This window comes from Aspergillus tanneri, assembly GCF_003426965.1.
Source record: "Aspergillus tanneri strain NIH1004 chromosome Unknown AapTan_6_pilon_pilon_pilon, whole genome shotgun sequence".
NCBI lineage: Eukaryota > Fungi > Ascomycota > Eurotiomycetes > Eurotiales > Aspergillaceae > Aspergillus > Aspergillus tanneri.
Window position 1 is genome coordinate 1,704,873 of NW_022984633.1, and position 20,270 is coordinate 1,725,142.

The following is a 20,270-nucleotide window of genomic DNA, read 5'->3' on the forward strand; positions in this document are numbered from 1 at the left end:
CGATCGCCACCGTCGGTTCACTTCGCCAGAGGCGGAGTATGAAGCTATTTTCACCCATCGAGACGCACATGTGGGCTGGCTCGAACGTCGACTCCATAGTTCTCGAGAAGATGATAATGCACGCTCAATGACACCGATCCATAGTGACGGGGACGAGAGGGGAATGTGATAGTGATTGAGAGCCCAGGACCGCAAATAGACAGAAATTGGCCCCTCGTCGTGACATGGTCAGCTTTTCGGGTGTATTAATACTAATGGGAGCTGCTGTGATCCCCACAAATAATCATGCCGAGGAGAGTAGGTATATGGTATTACAGCGTAATTAGTTTCTGGTCTTCGGAATAAGTCAATATGGGCGATTTGTAAGACGATTTAATTAACTATCTAGTTAGGTTGTAGAAAAGATAGTTGGAACCTTCAAAAATAAAGCGAAGGGATGAATGCCCTTGGCCAAGATCAGCAAAAATGCTGAAGCACTTAATAGTCGGGGTTAAGTAAGGGCAAGAAAAATTGCGTGGGTGAACTTGAAGGTTACTTAAACTACTCTTACTGTGCGAGAAGAATGTCGGGCAGTATGCGGCCTATATCGGTCACAGGTTCGATGGACAGAAAACTTGTGGAGAGCTCTGGGAACTATACTTACTCGAACGGTAGTGGTGATCATTGTTGAGGCTGTCTGCAAAATGCTTGCAACGCCATCTGATCAGTTTTGTCACGTTAGACAGGGTTGTGTAACCCTTCGATAGGTTGACTCTAAATTTGCAACCTTATCACAAGTCTCTTTTTCCTTTTTCTTTATTATGCATACTCTGTACAAAGCATATCTCTAAGCACGCAAGCTATCGGTGCCTTGGTATGCTCCACAATTCATCTCAATTTCTGAAGGTCACTCGTCCACATTACCCAATTCAATAGCCCGCGGTTCTTCCCAATTCCCAATTACCCAGGGTTCTTAATGTAGAAGTGATGGAGTGAATCTCCGCATGTTCACCCACATACCTACCACTTATGGACCCGGGATTGACAGAGTTGGTAGGGCATTGATTGGATTCGGAGATTTTATCCCCAACATTACACGGTTTAGATATGTAGGAGTACCCATACCACAACTTCATGAATGGCTGGTTTCTCTTGCGAGACTTTGTACTTGTTCTTGATACTCGTTCTTGAGAGATACCGGATAAGCTCTTTTTCCTGACTAAGTGGAGTCCAAGTGGAGTTTTTATTAGGCTCGATATCTCATTTGGATAATTTGAATGATGTATAATTTTATGGAGCCAAAAAAAAAAAAAAAAGGGAGAGAAAGCGCCGGCCACGAATAGAAAATTTTATATTACCCCTGGTCATTGGGTGTCTTTTTTTCAAGCAACCAGTGGCCAGGCCATTCACGACCCATACATAGTCTCAAAAAAGAAAGAAAAGAATAAATTTAAGCATAGTTTTTTTTCTTTTTTTTTTCTTTTTTTTTTTCTTTTTATTTAAAAAGGTGGAGGGTCTCGCCTAGCATATGTCAGGAGGCTTGATAAAGAGTGTAGGGATATACCCTAGGGTAATGAAAGGAATAATTCTGGCAACTTGAGCTTAAATGACCTTCCAGTCAAACAAAGGACTCCTTCTTGGTTCGAACCTTGTCAAACGGTTTTCATCGTCCAAAGGTGAAACCTGTCAAAAGGGAATGTATGTCGTACGGAGTACAAAAAGTGTCCTTGTATGGACGATACTTACCGGATAATCTCTGCCAGGTGGGGCTTTCCTATCTAAGCTGCCGCCGCTTTTACGAGGGATCTGGAAGTTAACCTACATAGAATGATTAGTATACTCACTACATTTTTATGGAGAAATTGATAGGCTTGCGAGGACGACCTACTTACTAGTATTAGGGAATGAAATAGAACTTCAAACTTAAAGGAATAGTAGGTTATTCCCAAAATAATCAGACGAAAAAATAATGCGTCAGAAGGGAATCGAACCCCTGGCACAACTTGTCGCTCAACAGACAATTGCCTATTCTGGAAGAGTTGTATGTTACCACTACACCACTGATGCTCTCACACAAAGGAGTACGTCTTTTGGTGCCGTAAGCTCACTGAGTGTTCAGGTGATAGTCAGGTAATATTGCTCAGCGAGAGAGTCAATTTTAATCAGTGATCAAAAAGCGGCGACGAGAGCACTAAAATGGAAGGGGATGGGCTTCGAGCGACAGAGGAAGTCTGGTATGTATGTATGTAACTCGGTATACGTGGAATAGGTAACGAAACCAAAAAGAATCAAAGGAAGGAAGAAAAAGGAAAAGAATAGAGCCGATCCTTTGGTACCTTAGCCCCATGAGACAGGGCACGATCCATGCCTCAGCCAGCCAGCCCAGATTGGTAGAACCAAAGCGGACGAGGCAGTAAGGACGCTGATAGGCGGGGGGTTGCTGAGCAGCGGTTAGCGTTGGCTATGGCGGCAAGGGAGTCCCGGCAACGAGGGGGAAGAAGAGAAGAAAAGGCCCAGAAGCCCTAGAGAGTGGCTCTTCGACTGTGCAGTGGTACCTGGTACCTCCATTGTACGTATCATACGCAAGAACCCTCGGTATCTGTACTATCTGTACCTTAGTGTACTCCGTACCCGTCCCTGTCTGCTGGATAAGCATAGATGGTAGGTACCTGCGTAGTACCTACCTCAGTACCTGCTTTTCGAAGGCAAAGACTGTACCTACATAGTACATCACCATACAGACGTCCATTCCCTCCGTACCGTACAGACTGTATGTCCATACATACATACATACATACAGCCATGCACTATACAGACATCTCACGGAGTTTCATTCCGTCATTCCTACCTTCTAGTAACTAGTAGTAGTGGTATAGTAGTTCGAAATCAAATCGGAGCTCTGCTATACAGATAGAACCAGTAATTCAATAGACCACACATCCAACTATTCACAGCGGGCGCTTCGAGAACCAATGGAAAAGCTCTCTGGAGGACCAGTTCGATGCTGGGATTCTGACACGGCTTAACTCATCGTCGCTTAAGCTCTTTCTTGAGTATCTGGAGATCGCATCCCCACTTTTTGCGTTGCCATTGCAACAAAGCCATCCCTTCAGCTTCACCTTTTTCCCTAAGCCTTTTTTTTTTTTCCTCTTTCTCTCCCCCTACTTTTCTTTCTCTCCCTGTCTTTGTTCTTAGGCCTTCTTAACATCTTCGAATTTCCCTATTAAGGCCTTCCTCTCGTCTCATTCCCATGCTTTACCTACGGCACTATCCTCAGACTCAATCCCGTGTCCAGACTTCTTCACACCCTCTTCTTCGGTAACTTTCCCCCAATGCATTAGCGTACCACTATGCTGCTGCTGCTGTGCTGCCATTGCCGTTTTGCCACCGATTCTTATGAGTTGCTAACCAAGACTTTAATGTCCTTTTAGCCCCTCCTCTTCCTTCTCCCACCTTGGGCCCTTTCTCCCCGTACCGTGTTTCAATTCTAGCCCTTGATCGACATTTATCAATCAGCCATGTCGCTCTAGCCTGGTGGATTCGAACACCCAGGAAGTGCCACTACATGCTGGTAGTTGCGGGGTCTTTGGAAGCCACTCTTCAACAATCAGCGAAGTCGGGATTCAACATCACCACCAGGAAAAGATTCACAAGGGCTGCATAGACATCGTGACGACAGATATTCTTCTGCCGTTGTAGTATATGCCAGGTAGATAGTTAACAGTACGACTGTCTGGCGTTGCTTCGTTGTTGCACTCTTCCCCTCACGACAATAGTGAAGTCCAAGAAGTAGGAGAGAAGGCAGAAAGGAAGGCAGAAAGGGCCAAAAAAAAAATTAAAGAAAACAACAAAACACCGCTCCAAAAAGGGAGGCAAAATTGGATACTGGAAAAGAATGGAACATTCGTCACCGTTGGCTGCTATGCAGCCTCCGTCAGTTCTCTTCGGACACTGTTTTCGCTCGGATGTTTCGACGGCATACTCGTCTTTGGGTCCCCGGTCCGGGCTGAAACCCCCCAATTTTAATTTCAAAGAACTGTCCATGAAGAAGTCCCATAGCGACTATCTTAACGTGAAGCCGGTCCGTGGTTCCTCGCCGACGGCGAGTCTAGCCGCAGATCTTTCGCAAAATTTTCACATCGATCAAAGGTTAGTGACGTACTGTTTTGTTCTTCATGTGATTTACGGTTCGCGATCAAAGGACTCTACTGACCTCGTTTAGTCCGCAATTGGCTACGCCACGACGGTCTTTGTTCTCTTCCAATCTCTTTGGCCATGGCCATGGTAAGTGGTCTCATTATTCTCGACCATGGAATGACATGTGGCACTTACCTTATAAGCAGAAGAAACGATGACGACCCCTCCTCTTCCGTCCTCCTCGCCAGCCCCCGCTATGGATATCATGGAAATGTCTCCTTTACCACATAAGCCGCCGTTCAGCATCGCAAAAACAATTGAGATCATCACATCTTGCACAGAGGAGTCGTCAGTGGACTCGCCTATGCCTAGCCCATTGGAGGCATCGCCCTCGGTCCCGTTAAAGGACACCCAGCCAGAGTAAGAGAAGATACCTGAAAATACAGATGTGAATGTGTGAACTGAGGCATCTAACCACAAATTTATTTAATAGGAGACGGCGTCCGACATTCCTGCGGCCTAGCCTGGCCAAAAGTAAAGCCCAGTCCTTTCAGTTTGGAATGGCGAAGCCTGCCCCAGAAAGTCAAGCACCGCCGTTTCGATTCCAGACCAAAGGTGGCAAGACCTCGCTGAGCACGTCCGCATCGCTGGAGGATATGTTTGGAGAATCACCACAGCGTGAACGACCATTATTCCGGAATCATTCATCAAGCGGTTTGGCGAATCCGCGGCTGCGAGCGCCCCTTGGTACTGGCAATGGGAGTCATGTCCGTGGAAATGGCTCGCCTTCAGCGGCGTCCATTCGCAAACATTCAAACCCGTTAATGCGCCCTCGTAAACAGTGCAGACGTTCGTTGAGTATGTACGAGCACCCGGAGGATGTAATTGTCGAAAAGGAGGCTTGTTTTACATCAAATGCACCACTTCAGTCGATCTGCGACATCGAAGCTACCCCGAGTCTACACCTGCCTCACTTTATTCCTGAGGATCAGGGAGACTCGTTGCCCCGTATTGACAAGACAATTCTTTTGGAGCTCATGGATGGAAAATTCAACGACCAATTCGACAACGTTTTGATAATTGATTGTCGCTTTGAGTACGAGTATGAGGGAGGCCACATTACAGGAGCTGTGAATTACAATGACAAAGAGAGCTTGGCCACGAGACTTTTCACCAGTCCGACGCCGAGGACTGCATTGGTGTTGCACTGCGAGTATTCCGCTCACAGGGCGCCTATCATGGCCAAGTATATTCGTCATCGGGACCGAGCGTACAACGTTGACCATTACCCACAACTCACATACCCGGACCTGTACATTTTGGAGGGGGGTTATAGTGCATTCTTTGCCGACCACCGGTCACTGTGCTATCCCCAGAACTATGTGGAAATGAGCGCCAAAGAGTACGAGTATGCCTGCGAGCGTGGCCTTGGGAAGGTCAAGCAGAGATCTAAGCTCAACCGTGCCCAAACTTTTGCTTTCGGCCAAAACTCCCCTGATATGGAGGACAGCCCTACTGGAAGGTGTCGAAGTAGTGTCGGTGATCGCACCAGACTCTTGGGGTCTCCATTCGCAGAAAGTCCTGGCTCTGGCCGATATTCTGGTCGTCGTATGCTGTCGTATTGATTTCTGCATACCTACGACGACGGCTTGATGATATGATGTTACTGAAGCGTTGCAAGCAGCTGCATCGACCTTAGCGGATTTAGTTTCTTTTTGTTATTAGTCTTGCTTCGCGATATCCATCGACCTACATGGATTTCTACCGGTGAATTGGAAGCCGGATCGATTGAATTTATGGCGCTCTTGGTGTAGCCTGTTTTGCTCACGAGGAACTTGAATATGCTTGGTGGAAGGCCAGGAATTCGTCCACTACTTCGAGTCTCATACATTCGCTTGACTTTTTTGTTTCTTTTTTTTCGTCAGCTTCTGCCTCTTCGACTGATAGAGCCATTTCACTTGATGACGCGATATAATTTTTCGCCGGGATTGTTCCTGAATTGAGGATTTCATTGTCAGCAGGCCGATTTCTCCAAATTTCCTTTGCGGCCACTTTCGAACTTTCTTTACTACTCGATCACTCCTTGAAGCCTTTCCTATGTGTTGACGGATTTTTCCTATGCCTTTTTCCCCCCGATCACTCCTTTTCGAGTTCAACGTTCAGTTTGACCACTCATGATACCACGCCATCTGGCATCTCTTGTTCTTGACGCTCTGATTTTTTTTTATTCCCCATTACTGTCTTTAATCTATACTCCCCTTGTCATGTTGTATACTTCCCGGGGGAGTGAGCCACATTTCTCGCCGTACACAGTACATATCGATGTACGGCTCGTCATTCAGACGATAATTTGAGATGCGCGGAGGCTGCTTTTTGAAGCAGATTTCCAGGAACAGAAAACAAAACTGCCAGGAATGAACCGTGCTGCTGTACATACATCTACCAACCTGCATAGTCTGTGCCACGTCACTGACATAATGGGAGAGCCGGGGGGGGGGGGGAATAAACGGTCTAAAAGATACTACTTTTCCTTTGTTGGAAACGAAACGAAACGAAATGAAGTTTTGAACATGATTCCAGCTGTAGTTGTTCTGTTGTACGTATGGATTGTGTGTGTATGGATGTAGACATAATGTGCCTCGTCAGCCTGAGGCAGAGAAGCAGCTTCTCCGCTTTTCCACCACGTTTCTAGAAAGCATTCCAATCTTTCCGTCCTCCTACTGCGCCTGTCCTCCTAAATGCGCGCCCCGCACGGTCATGGACATCGATGATATTCTCGCCTCCGTCGACCGCGATGACGTCTCCACCCCGGAGTCCATTGCTCTTGACCACCAACTCCTGGTGCGCTTCTGGGTCGCGGAACGCGGCGTGTCGGAGCTCCTCCCATGGCCTGGACCACTGATGAACCGCATGATGGAGCGCGTAAAGAAGCAAGTGCGTAGCCCTCACACACCCTGTACATATACATTGTATGTATATGGTGATCCATATTAACTGTAATAGATTGAAACAATCGAAGACCTCGCCGCCTCCTCAGACCCCTCATCCACATCCACAACCGCTCACAACCCAACTCTGAACCTGAAACTATCCATCCTGCAAACAGACCTATCGCGCACCCAATACATAATCCGGAGTATTCTACGCCAACGACTCTCCAAACTCACAAAACACAGCATGCATTATCTCCTCCGCATCGCCAATCCGGTCCCTACTCCATCCTCGCGCTCGCAGCAGCCCTCTCAGCAACAACCCGAAGACTCCATCCCCGACGTGAGCAACCTGAGCGATCCCTCGCCGCTCTCTCCGCAGGAGGTCGCGTTCCTCCATGCGCACCAGTCCCTGCTGGCGGGGCATTACGGTGCGTCGTTCCTGGGTTCGTTCCCACCGCAGTTGAGACGGTTGGATGATAATGCCGGCGGGACAAGTATGGTGCAGGGCCCGGAGGTGAAGGAGGTCGTATTTGTTAGGTGTTTGGTTGAGGAGGTTAGAGTCGTGGTGCCGCCTGGGGATGGGATCGAGGAGGAGGAGTTCGGAACAACCATGAGAATGGGTGATGTTTGGGCGGTTAGGTGGGAGGGGATTAAAGAGGCTTGGGAAGAGGGGGAGGTGGAGATTCTATAATCCTTTTTTCTCTCTTTTTCTTTTGCGTTTTGAGATATGGGTTGGGTTGGCCGGTGTCTTCTGCGTGTTATAGAATATATCATAGCATTTTTTGGCGCTGGGTCTTATGTGTCTTCTGGTATTTTTCATTTTAAACAGAATCTCATCAGTTGGTACATTAGATTCCTTGATTTTTAATCCAAGTTTGTCCAACATGAGGATCAACCATCCAGGAAAGAAATATCATAATCTGTCATCAGAGAAGAAACATCCTAAGGCTGAAGGAAAAAGTGAACAAATCACCAGATCAAAATCTATGTAAATGAACAAGAATAAATCCCTTTGCGCCCTTCACCGCTAAGCCCAAGATGCCCCCATCCTAAAACACGCGAAAAAAGAAAGAAAAAGAAAAATGAAGGGTGACCAACCCAGCCAGGAAACACGATGCAGGTACTTCTATGCGACGTAGCCGTAGGTCGGCGGCTCTTCCCCCACCCGGTCCAAGTATTCCCGGTCAATCAGGCTTTCAATACGTCGCTTGATCATGTTCACATCGGGGACAAATCGTGATGACAATTGGCTAAGCACTTCGCTCACGAGTTTCGAGTGCGCCAGCGTCTTGCGTTGTCTAAGTGGGAGTTAGCTTTTCTATAATCGGAGAACATACAGGCAGGGTTCATGACTTACTTCATGATTCGCACGATCGCAGCTTCAATGCTGGCACCACGCTCATCGGCCATACGCTTTTCGGTATCCTTCCTCTGATCCTGATTCTCGACCCTGTTGGCAGTGCCGCTGACAACGCCAATGCGGACTTTCATATACGGGCTGTGGAAGTCGTCGTTAAAGAAGAATGCATCAGTGGGTTTCACATCCTTGCTCATCGGTTCCTTTCTCAGGACACGGGTTTTGGGTGCCACAGCGAGTGACTGGAGATTTCGCACTAGATCGTGCTCGGGAATGCCTGTCTGGGCTTGGATCTCCACATAGCTAAGAGATTTGCCGTCCGGCAAATCGTTAAAAAGCATCAGGATGACCATGGCGTATGTGGAAACATTGAGTTCATGGCGTTGAGTCTTGCCATTGGATCTACGGAACGTTGCCCGGATGTCGACCGATCCCATGCTGGGTTGCCAGGAGAGTTTGCGACCACTGTGCTTGCCCAGGTAAAACTTCTCAAAGCTCTGCTTGATGCTTTCCACCTCTTTCGGGAGGATGCATGGAAGCTGGACGTCCTCGCCCTTAGCTGCTGACATGACCTCCATAGGCCACATGGTGCTGGTAAGAACATTGACTTCCAGATCGATTGGCTTGCGATCACCGTGGTCTATCCGCCGAATATGCTCCTTGAAACTGGCGGTCAGGTCCTCAGAGATGGCCATATCCTTGAACATGGACTCTAGACGTTGCGTGAACTGATTTCCCACCTCCATCTTCATCTTCGAGATCATCTGTCGCTCTGCATCCATGCTAACTGCACGCTTCATTAGAAGACGTCGGGAAAGGTGCTTCTTGTAGTAAGCCTCAAAGAGATCTTTATCCTTCACATAACGCAAGAGCGTAATGCCATTCTCCAAGAGGGAGTCTACCTCGCTTTCTGTTTTACCCTTGATGCCCTTTTTCAGGTTTTCATCGAAGAAAAGCGATAGGTATTCGGAGCTGCGACTGTTTGAGTTGATGAACTCTGAAAAGCTAGTTGTGATGGCACTCTGCATGGTCTGGTCGGATTGGAACGACTCCTGCCAGATATTGTCAAACTTCCTCTTGAGCCCTAAAGTGTCATCTACCCATTTGATAGCAGACGTGGTCTGTTGGTTCGCCGGCTTTTCCTTCTCTTTCTCTGCCGGCTTCTTTCCACCATCGGCGCTCTTCTCTACTGGCTTTGGCGGAGGCGCTTGGGCGAGCACAACTGTCGACGCATTAATCTCTCGACCTAGCTCGACTATGCGCTTCTGAACTGCCGCGGTCAAAGGGGTCTTTCTGCTGTCAACCCGCGCACTGAGCACATATATACTCCGCAGAACATCCAAGCGATCGGCATCGATCATGTTCTTGACGCCAGTGCCTTCAAGATTGACAACATCGGCAATATTGTTGCGAATCAACTCATTATCCAACACGTCTTTGATTTTCGACTCGGAGAGGGGCGACAGAGTGTAGAGACAACGCTCTCGTTCTTCTGCTATGCGCTCAGAAGCTACCTTACAGAATGTAGCAGCGTCTGCCATCTCCAACAGCCGTTTCCCCTCTGCCCGATAGAAAACTTTACTTGTTTCCAGGAAAACCGGCTCAAATATAGTCAAGTAAAGCTTTGATGACTCCTCCTCCGTTATAGTTTCGTAAAGACCCTCGAGCATGTAAATGCAATGCCGAATCAAAGTCCGGTCGATAATATGCCCCGATCGTTCCATGTCGATCATGAAGAGCACCGTGGACTCTAGAACACTAACAACTGTTGCCTCTCCATCAGGGATAGACGCTCGTAATACAGAGTCGCGAAACAAGGCCATGGCTGCAACATAGATCGACGGCTTTTTAGTGTCTGTCGAGACTACCCGATCCTACAACAAACCCCAAACCGTCAGCCCACATGAATCCTGGACAACGTGGAGTTGTGCGTCTGGACATACCATATACATGAGAACGTCTGTGATCATGCTCATACATAGCTGATGATCTTCCCACACCTCCCTTAGGACCTTCAAGAACTTTTCTCCTGCCTCTCTTCTCTCATTCGCTTGATCTTGCACATTGGTAACCTCCTTCGCTAGCAGCAGACTAGGAGAAGTAATCGCCTCTGTCACTCGATTCTGAACCTCGGTATTCAGCCACTCCTGTTCTAGCTGTTTCACTCGATCGTACAGATCGTTCCCGCGCATCATCAGTACGATGTTGTAGCTATTCCGGTATAGTTGTTCGAACGAAATAGTGGAGGCGTTTTTGGTGTGGATCTTTTTCAAAGACCCTGACAGGTCATTCCAGTACGATTCAAATTCATCTGCTTTATTGGAGGTTAAACCCTATGAATATCTAGTTAGCTCACATATAAGCTTTCTGAACCAATGTGATTCAGATTCACGAGGTGTTGCATGGGGGCTTGTCAGGGAAACCCTCTTGTGAGAATCAATGGGCCCAACAATGAAGTATAAAAAAAAGGAAAGAAACATACCCTCCGGGGGGCACGAATCTTTTGCCTTGCTCTCATAGCCATCTTGTAAAATCAGCGGTGGCGTGCCATCCACCTGCACACAGAGAGAGAGTGTTGGGGGTAAATCGACGACTAGGGCCTATAAACAGCGCCGGCAGAGATAGAATTCAGTCATTCACAGTATTGTGGAGATCTCCTATCAGGGGGTACCAGCGAGAGCAGCAACTCTTCGTATTTGAGACATGCCCAACAACATGGGGAGGGGATGAAGCTTCCATTGATGCCGCGGAGGCCAGCGAGCTGGAACAATGTAAATCCGGCGCATCTCCGACCAAACTCCGTCATCGTCACTTTTCGATCATCCATGAACAACTACGGTCATCCTTTATTTAATTAATTAATATCTCCAAAATGCGTTCCTCCATGTCGCTGTTCCAGGGCCTTCACGCCCTCCAGTACTCTCTCCCTCGCATGGCCATCTCTCACCCCGCTTCACGATCCTTCTCCCAGTTGGCCCACCGTTCTCGCCGACCATCGCTGGCATCCTCCTGGATCCCACGAGGAGTGTCTCTGTCTACATCTACCATCCGTTATGCCAAATCTCCTCTCACAGATCGCACCTCAGATGATGCCACGGATGCGGAGCTCGAGGAGCAGAACAGAAAGCGCCGGCAAGAAGAACCGGCATACCAGATCACTTTCACCTGCAAGCCCTGTGGCCATCGCTCTTCTCATCGAATGTCCAAGCACGGGTATCATCGTGGTACGGTCCTGATCCGTTGTCCGTCCTGCTTGAACCGGCATGTCATCAGTGATCATCTCAATATTTTCTTCGATGAGAAGAAGAAGTTGGAGGATATCCTGGCCAAACAGGGTGATAAAGTGACCCGGGGCTACGTAGATGGAGATATGGAGTTCTGGGATGATGGTACGGCGTACAAGAAGACTGGTGATGAGGCCAAATCAGATTAACACAGTCGTTGTGGCCTCGTTATCAATGTTTGCTGAAGCGCAATGGTGGATATTTTCACGAGAAGGCTAGTTTTTTCTACCACTGGTATTTTCATTTAGGAAGCAAAATGGTGATTACCATGAACTTAAACGATGGCGTTATTAGGTTGGTTTTATCATAGATACCTTGGCGACATTATCTACACTCTGCTCCGATGACATCTTTTATATACTTTTGAATAGAAGAGAAAAGCAGGAGGAAAATAGAAGGAAATATGTAGCTGTATTCTCTGTACTATAAATGCTAACTTTATTCCTGATCTCCAAACTCCGGACTTTTTTTTATAGATTCAAAATCAAACAGGTCGCCAAATGCAATCAATTGAACTCGGGGGAGCTCTTACCAGCCCCTTCTTCGCGCTCGATGCTCCATTCCCTTCTCCTTTCTCTTGTCACGCTTGCGATCGTTCCTCCGCTTCTTCTCGCGTTCATATCTCTCGGGCTCAGTCACGGCTTCGATGCGTCTCTTGACTCGTCGTCCCTCGCGTCGCTCCTTGATCAACTCTTGCACATGGGACATTTGATTCACATATTCTGTGGTTCCCAGCTTCTTCTGGATGAGGTCAAGAACCTCGTGACAGTTGGACACAAGCGCCTTGTACGAATTGCGGAAGCCCTCGTCGGATGAACGAGGTGCTGGGATTGAGGAATCAGTCATATGCTGAAGAGGCACCAGTATTACTGACAGAGATTGACGGATCTGATCTGAGTCAAGATGCCGGCAGAGTGCAGCCAAAAGCCCAATGGAGACAGTCTTGGGGATCAGACATTCCTGCCGAGTGGAAATGATTTCCCGGCGCAGTATGGACGACACCTGGACGAAGATGTAGTGGAGAACGGGCTGTTCTCCCTTTGCCTTCTCTTCTTCATCGGCATCATCGTCACTATCGCTGGCATCTGATTCGGCTTCCTTGCCCCCTGATTTGGACAGCACAAGTCCGTTCTGGGCACAGCACCGGGCGAGGAATATAATGTTGCGCACGCTTTGCATGGCAAGCTCCTCGCTGACGGCGGGAGTACGAAGACAACGTAAACTGGCCCGGATCAGATGTATCATTGCATCTTTCTCAAGCATCAACCCAGTAGCACCAGCCAGGGGAAGAGCACTGTAGCTATTTTCTGCATTTGATTTGGCGAGATCCGCAAGCCAGGTGCCAACAAGATTTGCGGCACAAGTCTTGACCCAAGCATGGGGATAGAAAAGACACTCGCGGATGGCCGCCCAGATCGTAGTACACTGTTTGCTCAGCGCAATCGAAGGCACGGCCTTGCTGAGCTTGGCAAAAAGTTGTAGCGCGAAATAAAGTGTCTGCCAATTTTCAGAGTCGTCATCCTCAAGGACGGGTTGCATAACGGATGGCAGAATCTCCGTGATGAAGCGGGCTTCTTTTTCCTTCTCTGTCTCTTCCGCCTCAAAGTATATTCTCATAGCCTGCAGTCCAGCGCTGCTCAAGAGCATGTTGTCCGTTTGCTCGAGCCACGACCGCAGGGGCGTGAGAATGGTCTTCATTTGTTCTCTGTCTGCCCTAGTGTAGAATTGTCCCAGTAAGACACCTGCCATTTCGCGACACTCGGGCGTGTCATCATTCGCCATAACAATGACAACCGGCAAGAAGAAAGTGCCAACAATGTCTTGAGCTAGCTCGTGCCCCGTCTTTGACAACAGCAAGTTGATCGCTTCCATAACTGACTGACGACCTTCCGGATGTTTGTATTCGAGGTTCTTGGCCAAGAAACTGAGTTGCTTCGTCCACCGGCTTTTAGCCTGGGGGAACTCGACGAGGAAATGGATGTAAACACCTCGTGCCAGATCACGCGCAGAGCGAGTCTGGTTTGTGACCATCATGGTGGCAATATGGTCTACCAACTCGTACATCTCGGGCACCACAAACTTGCGAGACATGACGGCTCGGATAAAATTGAACGTCACACCTTGTCGATCTGGCTCCTCTATGTCGGCCGTGAGACGTTGTAGGAGATAGGCAAGGTGGCCATCCCTGAGGTTAGTGCTCTTTCTTTCTCGTAACATGGCTGCAATCAGCTTCAGGGATGCCTGGGCAGCTTCCGTATTCGTGCTTGGAGCCTCCTTGATTACTTTCACAGCTTCAGTGAGATAAACATGAGAGTTGTTGTCGAGGTCGGCTAGAGGCAGTTTGATCATTGTCGACAATAGTCGAAGAGCCGAAACCTTCACTTCTTCATGTGCCTGTACTAATGCATCACCAATGACCGGAATGAACCCTGCCAGATTAGCCGGTGTGAGGAGGGTGTCAAATTTATTGAGTACTGAGCGCAGAACATCCAAAGCAAATCGAGTCAACTTGTAGGTATACGAAGAAGTAGAACCGCGTTTCTCGTCCCTTTTCCGGAATTTCACTAGGAATCGCTCTTCTGCAACAGATACCTCCCGTTGCTTCTCACTGTGCACTGGTTCGCGATACGACTCCTTAATAACTTCATAGCAGAAGACCAGAAGGTCGCGGCTTTCGGCCCCGGGATTCCTTAAAAGACCCACTCCAATTCTGCGTAAAAGCTCGTCGACCTTTCTGACAATGTTAGAGTTCAGCCTTTCCCGGAGAAGTGACTGTAGAGGTCGAATCATGCGGGCCAGGTTCTGAACAGAGGCATTCTTTGCAAGGAGCTCCATGGAGTCATAACTCTTGCTGCTCTTGACCTCCTTCATCTTGCTCACATATTCTTCTGCATCCTTTTCCTGACCTACGGTACCAAAAATATCATCCATCACAACACCACTGAGATCTCCCAAACAGTAATCCAAGTCACCTTGTTTAAATTCATCTGTCGTCACCACGAGCATGGAATGAACGGTGAACGAGAGAACGTGGCGTTGGTAGCCTTTCGTCAGTGTACTCTTAAGTTCTTTGAGGATATATGCGAAGTAAATAGGGCCCAGGAGGAGAGCGATTTCGTTGATTGTTTTCCTCGCTGTGTCTCGGGAATCTTGTGCTTTACTCTTGAGGGTGCTGCAGACATCCAATAGAACCGGGGGTAGGCGGGTAGCCATATCTGCCTCTGGCAGAAGCTTCAGCAATTTGATGGTGGTCACCGCCGCTGGTAAACGCAGACTCATCTGCGCTTCATCTTTGTGGTGAATGAAGTCAGTCAGGAAAGGTATGAAGTTTGTGGTCAATTCCGTTGCAACCTTGGTCGCAGACGGTAATGACTGAGCAAGAGTACATTTCGAAGATGTCGTACTCTCGACACCGTCCGTTTCACCCCCAGTTGCTTCTTGCGATATGCCTTTCTGGCTCATGGCAGTCGTCAAAGCGTCGGACATTCTTCCCAAGAGCCTTAAAATGTTCTTCTCCATATCAGACTTGCTATGCATGTAGCCACGATACCTGCGGAAAATGGCCCTGAATTGGCTCCAATCCAGCGATTCAGCCAGAACACCGATTGTTGCCACGGCTTCTGCTATTAGATTGTGGGCGCCCTCGTCTGCCTCCTCATCAAACACAAAATGTTCATTGAGAGGAATGAATACAGTGCTAATATTGGAGGCCTGAAGGTTGCCTTTCCCTGCCTCGCTTGCAAGGCGGCGGAGGGCCCGGAGGCGGCGATGCTGTTGAATATGGAGGATATTATTGAAGAAGGATGCCTCTTCATCATCTCCAACAAGCAAAACATGCATATCTTGCACAGCGGGTCTGTTCGGATTCAACTTAACGAAGTATCCAAGAGCTGAGACAAACTCTGAGCGAATAAGCTCTGACTTTTGTCGAACTCCGTTCTGCAAAGCAGGGATCAAAACATCCTTGACCAGAAGCTCGAACTCATCTACATTATCGCTCTCAGCAGCGGCTCTCTCTATGAACCGTTTCAGCCCAAAGGAGGAACTCGATCTGATTGCCAGCTCCTCTTCGTCTTTGACATGATACAGCATGTTATAGAGTAGGGGCCGCCACTGCCTGGCGTTAAATGTGTTCCAAAGGCACTCGTTGATTTTTCTAAACCCTTGCAGTCGACGCTCATAATCCACCTCCAGTTTCTTCCTCGACACGGAATTTAGGTCTTCGCAAAGATTGGCGACTTCGGTGAGCTCGGAATCGCGCTTTGAAAAGGCCGTGAAGACTCTGGATAAGACTTCCCGGTTCGTATCATCCTTGAAGTAATCGAACATAGAAGAGATCGCTTCGAATACCTCTCGGGAAAGATTTATGTCCTCCTGCGGATCGTACAAGGGCAGAAAGTGCTCCAAGCTGCGTAAAAGGCCAGATTTCGTTTTCGGTGATACTCGATCTGGAGGCTGGCGAAGAAGGTAAGTGGTTATACTGATCAAGCGTGACGTTTCTCCAGACGATTCCACACAAGGAGCGAGCAGAGAAAGGGTTTGAACCCCAGAGTTCAACACAGGTCGGGAAGGACCTCGCTTCAGAAGAGCTCCGAGATGAGAAAGGGTATGTTCTATATAAGGTACAAGAACCGCTGACTGGATTTCACCAGCAGCAAAATCACTCATCTTCTCCTTCTCTTCGAGCTCCCTTCCAGTGGCAAGTTCAATCAGCGGCGTCAGAATATCATCCATGACGAAAATTTTAACTTCGTCGCGGGCGGATTCCACGCCAAGGCAGTCCACAATTTTATCCAGGAGCGTATTGTTGTACTGAGCAAGATAGAACGAAGATCTAGGAGAAGAAGCCCAGACATGGAACAACTTGAGAAGCCCAGACACTCCTTGGGCAGTCTCCGTGGCGAAATTTTCGAGCCTCGGGGTAATGACTTCGTCAAAGATAACACGGACATAGGGTGCCCAATCTCGGTCCGGCGAGATAGAGAATATAAGGTCGAGGCACCTAATACACAAGTGCCGAATGTTGCGCAATACTGCTAAAAGACGTCCTTCTTGTGATTCTACCGCGTCCGCCGTTTGCTCTTTTCCTAACTCACGACATGCAAGAACAAGGCAGTAGAGAACGACATCCATGGACTGTGACGCATAAGGCGCTACCCGGCTTTGAAGAGCTTCAAAGACAGTCTCAATCGTCTTTAACAAACCAGCCTGCTTCTTGGGGCTAGCAAGTTCACGCGAAAATGCGTACTTGTCAATCTCACCATTTTGAACCAAGTGGACATCCCCAAGGGGGCCGAAAGATATCCGCATGAAAAATTCGAACTCTCGATCAGGCAACTGTGCCAGAGTTCTTAAAATGGCCTTCCGACGTCCCGATTGCCCTGCCTGGGTCGCACTCGCACCAGCCTTTGAGATCATCCTACCATAAAGCAGTCGAAGGAGGACGGGAATAAGCTCTCCCCTATGTCCTTCGTCGATGAGGCTATCCTCTCCACCGGCTTGGACAAAAACGGACAGTTCATCCTTGAACCGCGATTCGTCTAGAATGTTTAGGAGGTTCTCCCTGTATGGAGAGATGCTAGAAGACTTCCAAGTGAATAGGGCTTTGAGGGCCAACTTTTGGATTTCAGAATTTCCATGGCAAAGTAATCCAAGAAGCGCATCGTGAACCTCGGGCGCTTTGAACAAAACTTTGGGATTGACAAACTGACCGAGAAGGCCTAGGAAAGCCAATCGATCATGAAATCCCCAGGTAAAGGACGGGCCAGACTCTGCTGACTTCTCAGCAGCGCCAGAGGGAGCATCTTCATCATCGTGCAATGCCCAGGACAGGAACAAAGGAACGACTTGGCGGGATCGCTTTTCTGCTATGTTTGGTATCGCATTGAGGACACGCAACGCGTGTGTCTGAGGAGAAGCAGGGATGACTTCAGAGAAGCTATGAATTTTCTCAAAATCCTGCATCAAGGCTGATGCAGGTTGCTCAGAGTCTTCGAAGTTTTTCGCGCAGAGACTTTCGGCCCTGGCGGCATTATAACACTGGAAGTCTCCTGTCACATAGGTGTCCATGTTATCATCGCCGTCCGAGTCCCCCGCTGATAGGAGAGACCCCTTTTCTTGGAGCCACTGGATCGCTAAATCCGAGACAATTATCTCCCCCTCTGGTTGCTCGCTGACTGATTTTAAAGCAGCAGCAGAGTCATCCCACAAGGGAGCCATCTTCTTCGAAAACAGTCCGAAGCAGAAATTGGGTATCAGCCGAGGCATCCATCTGCGTGAAACAACTTGGGGATATGATATCGCAAGTTTCCGCACTTGCATAGCCAGATATCTGGCAGACTGCAGAGTCAAGGGACTCTCCTCGATTTCAATGGCCACTGAGATCAGAGAAGAATCGTCACCTGAAGCATCGACTATGACTCGCAATATTTTCAAGGACAACAGCCTTAGCTGGTGGGATGGGCCAGCAAGATTAGTAATAAGGACATCAGCAAGCTCTTCCAGCGAGGGCTTTTGGAGATCAAGTCGCTCAGAACAAGCAGAGACGTAGGCTAGTGTTGCCTCGAGGAAAACATCAAGACGTGAGTACTTGGCTGCGACCACGCTGATGCGGTCCCAAAGCCCAGTATCAACCCCTCCCTGGAGTGTTGCCAACTCAACATAAGACTTGAAGCCTTGCCCAATGAAAAATTTGGTCTCAGGAGACAATTCCAAATCGTTGCTCTTCAGAATACGAGCTAGCTGATCGTGGAAGATCAGACTCATGTCGGATAGAAGAGAAGGCTCAGTGGACAACGACATGGCCCTGGGAAGCTGCGAATATGCGTTGAGGAGGGTCACATCAGCAACACTAGGCTTGTTATTGCTCAGCATATCCTTTATCCGATCCTTCCAAGTGACCGGGCAAATGATATAGCCAGGCTTGGAAACTTCAGATGTTATGCAACCGGTTTGGCTCAGACGAAGCAAGGCCAAGCAAAGCTCATATTCGTACTCCTGCCATGAAACATTGACGAACCTAGAAACCAACACATTAGAATGAAGTACAAGGAGGTAGGGGCCAGAGCAGAGGTATACTTTTGAAAATAAGGCAGGACAACACTATGGAACCTCTCTGCACCCCACTCGGAGAATGTAGCGCAGAATGATAAGAAGTGATTGGAGAGCTGGTCACTAGTGACAGTTTCCATGATTGAGCGCATAAATGGTAGCATTTCATCCATGGGAGCGAGCTGCAGTGTATATGCCACGGCAGTAAGGAGCTGGGGTACAGCCTCTGTATACGCACCAGGCGCCGCGGATACTGACTGAAGGAGAAGAAGCAGAGCCTGAAGAACGGGCTTCCAGTTCTTTACTCGCGATCCTTTACGGGCTGAAACACATAGGAATATTAAGCGACAACATGAATTCGCATGGTTCTTCCCAGCTCCCTGGCAGTTGCTTTCGATATACGATATGACTGTGTCCAGTATCGGTTCAAATGTATCGACGGTTGTACAATGGATGAGGTTGATCAAAATCCCGCTGGCGACTTGCAAGCCCAAACTGCTCTCCACATCATCGTCTGTATCTAGGTTGTCCAAAAAGCAGCCGAGAATATCGGTTCCATTCGAGTGGATTCCACCCTTTACGCCTTTGATGGCATCAGAAAACATAGTCATGAGTCCTTCCTTGTAGATTTCCACGTTCTTCGACTCCGCCTCGGCCTGTCGCAAATCATGGAGCAGGAACGACACCGCACGTGTAAGAGGCGTATTATTTTTGTAGTATAGCAAGCCTGCCTTTCGAATAAGGAAGGACATTGACTCGGCGGCGAATCGGGCGACAAATGGCTTCTGTCGTTCTTTTCCCAGGTACGGGGTCATGATCCCCAACAGCTGTCTCAAATCCGGAACGAGAAGACGCGAAAGAAACTTGAAAATCCATGCCAGACATGTGAAGCTCCATTCAACCACCTCCACTTGAGGGTGAGTAGCAGCCACAGACGCTACCAGACTCACCGCGGTAGCAAAGTGCTTCTCGAACCGTACACCCAGGTCCCTCGCGAACTGGGCGAGAAGACTCAGCAACGGCTCCATGGACAGCTGGTCTCGCTTCTCGATAAACTCTACCAACAGCCCCATTATTTTATCCTCATAGTACAAGATCTGGGCGAGACTCTCGCACAACGGATTGACTCGGCGGGAAAACTGCACGAAATTTTCCGATAAATTCAGCTCAGCCCAGTGCTCAAACGCGGACCGAAAATAGGACGAAGTCTCGTCATCTTCTTCACCAAAGTCCGGCTGTCGCACACGATGAATGGGGTCAATTTTCAGCTTTGCGACACGCTGCGAAAACGGCTCAAATCGATGCGACTTGGTGGTCTCTGTTCCCTTCTTCACGCGCTTCACGGACTTGGTCCGCGAAGCAGACGACGCTGCTACCATCGTGAAGCAAGACGGTGACACAGTAAAGCAGCGCCGTTGGATAGTCGTCCAAATCGTAGGCCGTGAAGAAGCTCGAGGCCTGATATTGTCTAACAAAAAAATTCATCGGCTCAACTTTGTTCCGACGCGGAGATTAGCGGCCTTTGCAGAA

At 48.5% G+C, this 20,270-nt stretch overlaps 5 protein-coding genes and 1 non-coding gene across 6 annotated transcripts; 3 read left to right on the top strand and 3 right to left on the bottom strand.

The window, feature by feature from the left end:
• Positions 1-1,949: 1,949 nt before the first annotated feature.
• ATNIH1004_008590 lies at positions 1,950-2,046 on the bottom strand. The gene has a single exon. It is a non-coding gene; the product is annotated as a tRNA-Gly (tRNA).
• Positions 2,047-3,874: 1,828 nt separating this feature from the next.
• Positions 3,875-5,741, top strand: nimT (putative tyrosine protein phosphatase MIH1; the record flags this gene model as incomplete). Its single annotated transcript, XM_033573196.1, has 4 exons — positions 3,875-4,128; positions 4,202-4,263; positions 4,323-4,536; positions 4,610-5,741. The coding sequence occupies 4 exons, from the start codon at positions 3,875-3,877 to the stop codon at positions 5,739-5,741; spliced, it is 1,662 nt and encodes a 553-aa protein (XP_033423748.1).
• Positions 5,742-6,873: 1,132 nt separating this feature from the next.
• sld5 (putative GINS DNA replication complex subunit Sld5) lies at positions 6,874-7,740 on the top strand (the record flags this gene model as incomplete). The annotated part of the gene is made up of 2 exons (XM_033573197.1): positions 6,874-7,050; positions 7,120-7,740. The coding sequence occupies 2 exons, from the start codon at positions 6,874-6,876 to the stop codon at positions 7,738-7,740; spliced, it is 798 nt and encodes a 265-aa protein (XP_033423749.1).
• Positions 7,741-8,175: 435 nt separating this feature from the next.
• On the bottom strand, positions 8,176-10,930 carry CUL3 (cullin family protein; the record flags this gene model as incomplete). Its single annotated transcript, XM_033573198.1, has 4 exons — positions 8,176-8,347; positions 8,407-10,280; positions 10,350-10,739; positions 10,889-10,930. The coding sequence occupies 4 exons, from the start codon at positions 10,928-10,930 to the stop codon at positions 8,176-8,178; spliced, it is 2,478 nt and encodes an 825-aa protein (XP_033423750.1).
• Positions 10,931-11,278: 348 nt separating this feature from the next.
• On the top strand, positions 11,279-11,839 carry ATNIH1004_008594 (DNL-type zinc finger protein; the record flags this gene model as incomplete). Its single annotated transcript, XM_033573199.1, has 1 exon — positions 11,279-11,839. One exon carries the CDS (start codon positions 11,279-11,281, stop codon positions 11,837-11,839), a length of 561 nt encoding a protein of 186 aa, XP_033423751.1.
• A 379-nt stretch (positions 11,840-12,218) lies between these two features.
• Positions 12,219-20,119, bottom strand: UTP20 (putative HEAT repeat protein (DRIM); the record flags this gene model as incomplete). The annotated part of the gene is made up of 2 exons (XM_033573200.1): positions 12,219-18,708; positions 18,768-20,119. 2 exons carry the CDS (start codon positions 20,117-20,119, stop codon positions 12,219-12,221), a joined length of 7,842 nt encoding a protein of 2,613 aa, XP_033423752.1.
• Positions 20,120-20,270: the final 151 nt, after the last annotated feature.